Here is an 8,352-nt window from a genome sequence, read left to right as displayed (position 1 = left end):
TTTTCTTTATTAGGTTAAACGTAATTATTTCCCTTAGCAGTGCATACTTATTTAGCTTCCAGACCCATTATCATCTTTGTTGCTCTTCTCTGCACTCTTTCTAGGGCCTCAGCATTTTTTGTATGTCATGTTAACCAGAACTGGATGCAGTATTCCAAGTATAGCCTTACTAGTGCTGTGCAGAGCAGTACTATCACCTCTTGTTGATGGCTTTTTTGGCAACTGCAACACACTGCCAGCTCATACATAAGCGGTGGTCCACCAGAACACCAAGATCCTTCTCACAGATATTACTGTTGAGCCAGGTACTGTCTATTCTGTTCCTGTGCATTTGGTTTTTCTTGCCTAAGTGAAGCACCTTACTTTTCTCACCACTGAACTGCATTTTGTTGGGTAGGGCTAATGTTCAAATCTGTCAAGATCCTTCTGAATCTTGAGTTCATCTTGTGTTAGCAATTCCCCTCAGTTTGGTATTATCTGCCAATTTGATTGAGCACTCCTTCTATCCCCTCATCTAGGTTATTTATGAAGATGCTGAAGAACACCAGCATAGGACAGAACCTTGAGGTATTCCATTGAATGCTTCCCTCCACACAGATGTAATTCCACTGAGGACCATATGCTGAGTGCAAATGGATAGGCAACTGCAAATCCATTTGATGGTGGTCCTGTCTATCCCACATTTTTCTATCTTACCAAAAAGTAGGCTGTCGTCTACTTTTTTATCAAATGTCTTACTGAAGTCTAAGTATATTATATTCACAGCATTTTCTTGATCCACTAATTTAGTCATTTTATCAAAAGAATATATTCAGTACATGACCATGAATAACATCTAAGGGACACTTTGGTGTATATTTATTGATTTTATCAATGAAAACTTGTTTGAGAAACTATCACTGTGAACTTTTTTGTTTTTTTTTAAACATGATAGTTTGTTTGAATTGTTAATGTGACTTGCAAGTACCCTGTCAAGCATCAAAGAAACCTGTTCTGCTTCAGCCATTGTTTTTTCTTCAGCAGGAGGGAAGGGGGATGTTTGGAGTGCTCAGCACAGCTGCAATGGTCCACTCTGGGAATCAAGGTCATCGTAGAATGGCTCGGCTGGGAATTGAACTATTTTTTCATAACAAATGTCTGACACTTAATTGGGGAATGTGACCTGCACTATCAGAGGGGAAGGGAGATTCTATACTTTTAATTTACTGCTCTGGTGCCATTTTCACCAGAGCTGATTTTCTATTCATCAGTGCCAATATGCTGTACTCAATTAAGTTTTGCATTAGAGATTGGAATGTTTCAGCTGTGCTTACTTGGTTGGAATCATCAGTCGGAACCTTGACATACCCTACATGAGAATTAAAGCCTGGTTCTCAAAGTCTACACAAAGAATCAAAGTGATCAAAGACCTCAGTAGATGTTTATATGTGCTACTAGTCAACTGAAATACCCTATTCCAGCCATTTGATTATTTATTTTATTTTAAAATTTATTATATACTTTTCTAATTGGGATTTTTATTTCACATTGTACCAAAATGTGAAAATAACCAGAACTTGAATTTTTGTTCCCTTTTAAAATAAATTTTCTTATTTTAAGTAAATGAGGATTTACCCCAAACTCTATACAATTAATGTAATTGCTTTTTGTTATTCTTGAGTTCACTTTTTTAACAATTAATTGCTTTACAGAGCAAACATTTATCCAATTACAGATGCTCTCACTCTTACTAATCTTCATTAATATAAGTTTAATCATATATATATTCAAACCTACACATTATCCCTACAATCAGAAGGTTACTTCTCTAAAGCTTACAACTGTCATTCAGAACATTTATATTAACCTAGATTTATTTTATTCACTACTCTCTTCTAACCAACTCTATCACTTCAGCACAAGAAAGAAATAGACTATATTTAAAATAGGTCATTATGATGAAGAAAAAATGCCAATACGTAAGCCTTATCATCACGGAGTAAGCATTTTCCACCTCAGAGCATGATGAGTTTAAGGCTGAAAGAAGAAAGGAAAAGGAAGGCTGACACCAAAGAAACTGCTCAGGACTCTCTATTTAGCTTTTAAGAGACCAGGGCTTGAAGTAGTTCAGCTCCCTCATGGAGAATTAAATGGTTCTCTCAAAACAGGAATATCAGCTGAAAAGCAAAGGAGATAGATACTGTTAGCAAAGGTGTTAGCAAAGGAAAAACTTTCCCAGCTGAGGCTACTGTTCTAACTTGCCCAATGGGGGGAGGTAGATTGTTGCTGCCAATACAGCGTATATATTTAGTTGGATATTACTATTTAATAAGCTTGAAAGACTGAAGCTTCAAAGGAGTAATGCTGTGTCCAGTGCTTGCTGAAACTTAACTGTTTGTTTACTTCACTGTTTGTCTTTACATAAAGAGATTACTGTCATCATTACAAAAGAGAAAGTAACCACAATTCAATTTCTCTATGTTACTATTTTTCAATTTTAATGAAGGCTCTTGGTAATGTCCTGCCTTAGGCACAAAGCCAGCTAAGTGATTTTGGACCAGTCACTCACTTGCAGCCCTAGGAAGAAGGCAATCTTGACAAGAAAACTGTAGGGTCTAGAACAGGAGTCTTCAAACTTGGCCCGTTTATGACTTGTGGACTTCAACTCCCAGAATTCCTCAGCCAGGCACACTGGCTGAGGATTTCTGGGAGTTGAAGTCCACAAGTCATAAAAGGGCCAAGTTTGAAGATCCCTGGTCTAGAACAGGGCTTTTCAACCAGTGGTACGGGTACAATCTGTGGTACATTGGCACCTGGCAGGTGGTACGCAACCATCCTAGAAAAGTGGTACCGGGGGAGGGGAATGAGCTAAACCGGTGGCAGCACCACACAAGCCTGAGCGAGAGATGGCTGGAGCTGCAGGGCTGTCAGGGCTCAGCGGAAGCACCAGGATCAGCGCTTCTTCGGGGCTGTCAGGGTTCAGTGGAAGCGCCAGATCAGTGCCAGGCTCCAGCTGGAGCTCAGCGCTGATCCTGACGCTTCTGCTGAGCCCAGAAGAAGCGCTGATCAGCTGGAATGTTGCAGTATCTCCAGGGTCTTGTGATTTACATTCAGATGCTTGGCAACTGATTCATATTTATGACGGTCACAGTGTCCCAGGGTCATGGGAAGTGACCAAAACCTGCTGCAACCACCCAGCAGACGGAGGAAATAAAAACCAAACACCCCCCCCACCCCACCCTGCTGCCAATCCTCAACAGAAATGCTCACAACAATGAAAACCTCGGACAGGAGGAAGAGCACCGCCGGGTGGGCAGGCAGGTGTCTTGCTCGGCTGTGCCTTGGGGGGCACTTTTTTCAGTGCCATTGTAACTTCGAACAGTCACTAAGCGAACTGTTGTAAGTCGAGGACTACCTGTACTTTATCACTTTTTCCCTTTTGGGGGGGGGGTCATCAAGTTTTTGACACCTTGCTAGGTGACTGGTGGTACTCGGATATTGCCATAGCCTAAAAGTGGTACAGTGGATGAAAAGGTTGAAAACCCCTGGTGTAGAACATAGAATAACAAGGGAATTTGCTCAAGCAGATGATTGTAAGCCATCCTGGACAAACGGTTGTCCAATGTCTTCTTGAAAACCTCCAGTGATGGAGCACCCACAATTTCTGGGGCAAGCTGTTCCATTTATTAATTGCTTTGTCAGGAAATTTCTTCTTAATTCTAGGTTGGATCTCTCTTTAATGATCTTCCACCAATTCTTTCTTTCTTTATTTATTTGATTTCTATAGTCACCCATCTCAGCAAATGACTCTTGGCAGCTCACAACTCAGAAACATGTATTACAATTAAAATATTAAAAACATTTTATAACAATAAAAACAGTAAAAATCATTAACACACTAAACATTAAAATGTCTATTTCCAGTACATACAAAGCAAGACATCTGGCCTATTAAAATATAGCCAGGAAACGGGATTCTTGGTGCATGTAGTGCCCCAGGCTTGGGAGCATGCCCATTCTTGTCCTACCCTCAGGTGCTTTGGAGAATAGGTCAACCCCCTCTTCTCTGTGACAGACTTCAAGTACTGGAAGACTGCTATCATGTCATATCCACAGCATTTCCTGATCCACTAATTTAATTACTTTTTTCAAGGAAGGAAATAAAAGGGGAACTCATCAAATTTGCAGATGATATTAAGCTGGCAGGAATAGCCAGCACTATAGGCTCAAGATCCAGATGGATCTCGACAGATTTAAACACTGGGCCCTATCTAACAAAATGAAATTCAATGTAGAGAAAAGTCTTACGCTTAGGCAAGAAAAACCAAAAGTACATGTACAGATTAGGTGAAGCCTGGCTTAATAGCAGTAACTGTGAGAAGCATCTTAGAGTCTTAGTGAACAATTAACTAAATATGAGCGAAAGTAGTGTGCGACAGCAGCCAAAAAAGCCAAAGCAATCCTAAATTGCATTAACAGAGGGATTAAATCAAGATCACATGAGGTACTAATACCACTCTATCAAGCCTTAGTAAGGCCACACCTAGAATATTGCATCCAGTTTTGGTCATCACACTATAAAAAGGCACTGAGACTCTTTCTAGAATGCAGAAAAGAGCAATAAGATGATTAGGGGCCTGGAAGCTAAAACATATGAAGAACGGTTGCAAGAACTGGGCATGGCTAGTCTAGTGAAGAGAAGGACCAAGAGTGACATGATAGCAATGTTTCAATATTTGAGGTGCTGTCACAGAGAAGAGGGGGACAACCTATTTTCCAGAGCACCCAAAGGCCAGATAAGGAATAATGGATGGAAACTGATCAAGGAGAGATTTTTATAATCTGTTCTGAACAGATGAGACAGGTATGGTACTGGGGCCTGTAAAGGAAATCAGCTGAAACCATTTCCTTCATTATTTTCTGTTGGAAATAATGTTACCTATAATATTGATCTCCAGATTTCAGATTACTAAAATAATTAAACATAATGCATACCTGTGCTTCAGGAGGACCTCCTTCATCTCTAATTAGCAATAGGTAGCTCTGTCCATCAACTACTATCTCTTTCTTGAATCTCCCACCTGTCATAGAAAACAATCCATTAGAGAAATCAAGATTTTACTTGAAATAAAAATTGCTCTGAGTGCTTGAAAAATGCTGTAGTAATTACAGTATTAAGCTTTCTAGTGAAAGCAATAAAAAAACAAAGTAGAAAACCATATATACCTTTGTAGGTAAACCTATTTCCTATTTTTGTCTTAACTACTTGACAAAACTTAACTTTCCATTTGGATACAAAGATTTGATAAATGGTAAAAATTAGTTTAAAGCATATAATAGCTTGAGCTTCTAATTTTATTTTTAAAAGTCTAATTTTATAAAGCAAAATATGCATTATGGAAATGGTTTCTTCTGTTTTTTCTGTTACCAGATCATTATAAAACTACAATAGGTCAAATCAGAGATAATGTAATGGAACTTAAATCCTACAAGCACTTCATGATTCATCTTTTGTCAGTAGAATGACAAGTAGACTTGAGGACTCAGATGGCTTACAGCCAATTTTAGTGCTCCATTTCTGCAGAAAAACAAGTGTGTTCCAGTAGATCATGCACTGGCAGCTTCCTATTTAAGTTATTTGAACTATTTGTTAATATTATCAACAATAGGAAAGCTTCAGCTAGTGAAGCATATGGCAATTAATTCAACCCATTAGTGATTATGTTTATAGTTCCAAATAATCAGCAAACTCAACATTTGAAAAAAAATACTTAAATTTAATATACAGTCTATGCTCAAAAGGTAAGATCTGTCAAGTAGCTCACTTATTATTTTAATCCAATCAAAACAATATATGCTGTCCCTTGCATATTGAAATGGAGGAACATCAAATTAAATTCAGCCCACAAATGGATTAGTCCATTTGACTTATTTAATCTCAGTGTGGGGTTTAATTTTTGCCAAAATGAAAGAATTTCCATTCTTGGAAATCAATGCAGTTTGCATATTTTGAACACAATGAGGGTTAAAGGATGTCAATATGATGCTTTTATTGTGCTCTTGGACTGGGATAGGAAAGATCCAATATTAGGCTTCCGGTTTTATGCAGTAACACAAGTAGCCGAGGGATCGTGGGGCTGTGCACCCTATGGCCAATTCTTTTCTGTTTGGGGACCCTAAATGGGCCTAAAGTCACCCTGGAGAGGCGACAAAGTGGAGAGACGGTGGTCGATCTGGTCGTTCGGGGAAAGCCCTCCAGAAACCAGTAGAAGAAAGGCTAGCTTCACTCCAGAGTCTAGCCCAAGCTACAAGCAGCCGAAGCCAAAAAGCACTAATTTAAGCTTGATCGTAAACAATGTGTTTGGAACTCAGTAAGAATATTGATTTTCTCTCTTCTACTTGATATTTGATTTCCTGGAAAAAAGAAAAAGAAAACCTGACTTCCGCTTCCGGATCAGGCAGCTTCAGCCATACGAAGAGCTGTCGCTCTTCATTGGCTATTTTTCTCTCTACCGGTAGACTCTTATGCGGGTCTTAAATCGCCCTGGAGGGGCGACCACCATCAAGGAGGCTTTTGCTCAGCTGCGGTGGAGCGGCGGCTCCCCCTACAGTCCAAGCTAACTCCGTAGGGCCGATGGAGAAGAAGATCGGTCAGTAAAATGGCTGATCACTTTGCTGTGCCAGCTAAAGTCAGAAAATCATCTAAGCATAAAGAACCACCGTGATGAATACGGGTGAGACCTTTCCTCCCTCTCTCCGTCCTGAATTATTTTTCCTGCAAAGAGCTTGCTTTTTGGATGACTTCCCTGTTCTAAGGAGCGGCATCTGTCTGTTTGGTGGGGAAAAAAATACTTCAAACAAAACATCTAAGCCACCGTGGTGTATCCGGGTGAGACTTTTTTCTTTGCTCCTCTTTTTATTCTACTTTGTTTTCTTCTTTTTTGCCTGTAAGAGTCCTGTTGGAATTATTTCCCTGGCTTGGAAAAGCAGCTTCTACTTGTTTGGGAAGAAAGGCGTTGAACAAAAGAATAAAACAAAATTTTAAAGACTACATCTTTTTTATACATGTTTTGGGGTACCACATTTTTTTTTCTTAAGAGCTGTATTATCAGTTTATGCTGTTGTTTTTTTTCTTGCTGAGCGCTATTACTATCTTATATTGGAAGAGTATTTCTTTCTCCACTTTTTCTTTAAAAAATAGAAAGAAAGGGAAAAAATGACTCTTGAAAAAGTTTTTTTAGCTTACTGAGGACATCTACTGGCCAAAAGCTAATATTGTAATTGTTGACTATTTGGAGATGAGATGTTTGGCCTTCAAACTGTTTTTTTTTTTTTTAGAGAAAGATAACCTGATCCAGCTGAATAACTTTTAAAATGGAGCTGCATTCACACTTAAATTGTAAACTTATTCTGGAAAAGATTTATGAGGCTAAAGAAGAAATATGTGCTACAATGAAAGAGTTTACTACAGAATTAAGAGCCAGAATCTCTCCTTTAAACCTCAAAATTGACTCTCAAACTACTTCTGATTATTCTATAAAACAGACTACACACAAAGAGGACTTAACTGAGAATAAAGAGAAATTCACCTATGGCTTTGAGGATCAGGAAAAGCAAAGACTGAGATTTGAAATGTCAACGCAACAAAATTTTATGGTTAAGAGAAACAGAGGGCCAATGCAAAGGCCAAGATGGCTTACATGGATTCAAATGATACTGCAAGCAATAAAGACTTATCATTTGGAAGGGAAGCTCTGTTATGGAAATCTACCTGGCAGAAGAAGAAGCCCAGAATAAGACTGAAAAGAAATGAAATTTAAAATTTTATGTAATGAATTAAAGGCAATTTAGAATTATGGACTGATTTAAGGACTAAGATTATGAGTGAGATGTAAGAGAAATGGGCAATTAATGGAAGATATATATTAAATTGACTAAGAATGTACTTTTTGAATTGATGGGTTTATCGATATGAAAATTATTATTTTTAATAAGATGATTTGTTTGTTTGATGTCCAATGGATTGAAATGATTTAAGGTTTGATATTATCTTTTCAGCTTAAAAAGTAAGAGAAAAAGGGGTGATTAATGGAATATATATATTAAATTGATTAAGAATGTTTTTTTTTAGAATAATAGGTTTATTTGTAAGAAAATTATTATGTAATGTTGAGTTAATCTAATAAGATGATCTGTTTGTTTGATAACATGGATGTGATTAGTTATGAAAATTAACTGGACGAAATTTGAATTCTGTCAAAAGGATTGAAATGATTTAAGGTTGGACTTTATTTTGTCAGTTTAAAGAGATTGATTGATTGATGGATTAGATACGTATAGGATAGATTAATATTTTATTTTAAATAAGGGATA

The 8,352-nt window shown here is 37.8% G+C and overlaps 1 protein-coding gene across 1 annotated transcript in view; it reads right to left on the bottom strand.

The window, feature by feature from the left end:
- LOC107286682 (arf-GAP with GTPase, ANK repeat and PH domain-containing protein 1-like) overlaps window positions 1-5,136 on the bottom strand; it is a 53,531-nt gene extending 48,395 nt beyond the window's left edge. The window contains exon 1 of the mRNA XM_015815080.1: window positions 4,975-5,136. Within this exon, the coding sequence (XP_015670566.1) occupies window positions 4,975-5,067 (93 nt within the window). The 5' untranslated portion in view covers window positions 5,068-5,136. The remainder of the gene's footprint in view (window positions 1-4,974) is intronic.
- Window positions 5,137-8,352: the final 3,216 nt, after the last annotated feature.

This window comes from Protobothrops mucrosquamatus, unplaced genomic scaffold (genome assembly GCF_001527695.2).
Source record: "Protobothrops mucrosquamatus isolate PMUCROS unplaced genomic scaffold, P.Mucros_1.0 scaffold312, whole genome shotgun sequence".
NCBI classification, from domain to species: domain Eukaryota; kingdom Metazoa; phylum Chordata; class Lepidosauria; order Squamata; family Viperidae; genus Protobothrops; species Protobothrops mucrosquamatus.
Note: the sequence above shows the minus strand (reverse complement) of the source record. Positions and strands in the feature narration are given on the sequence as shown.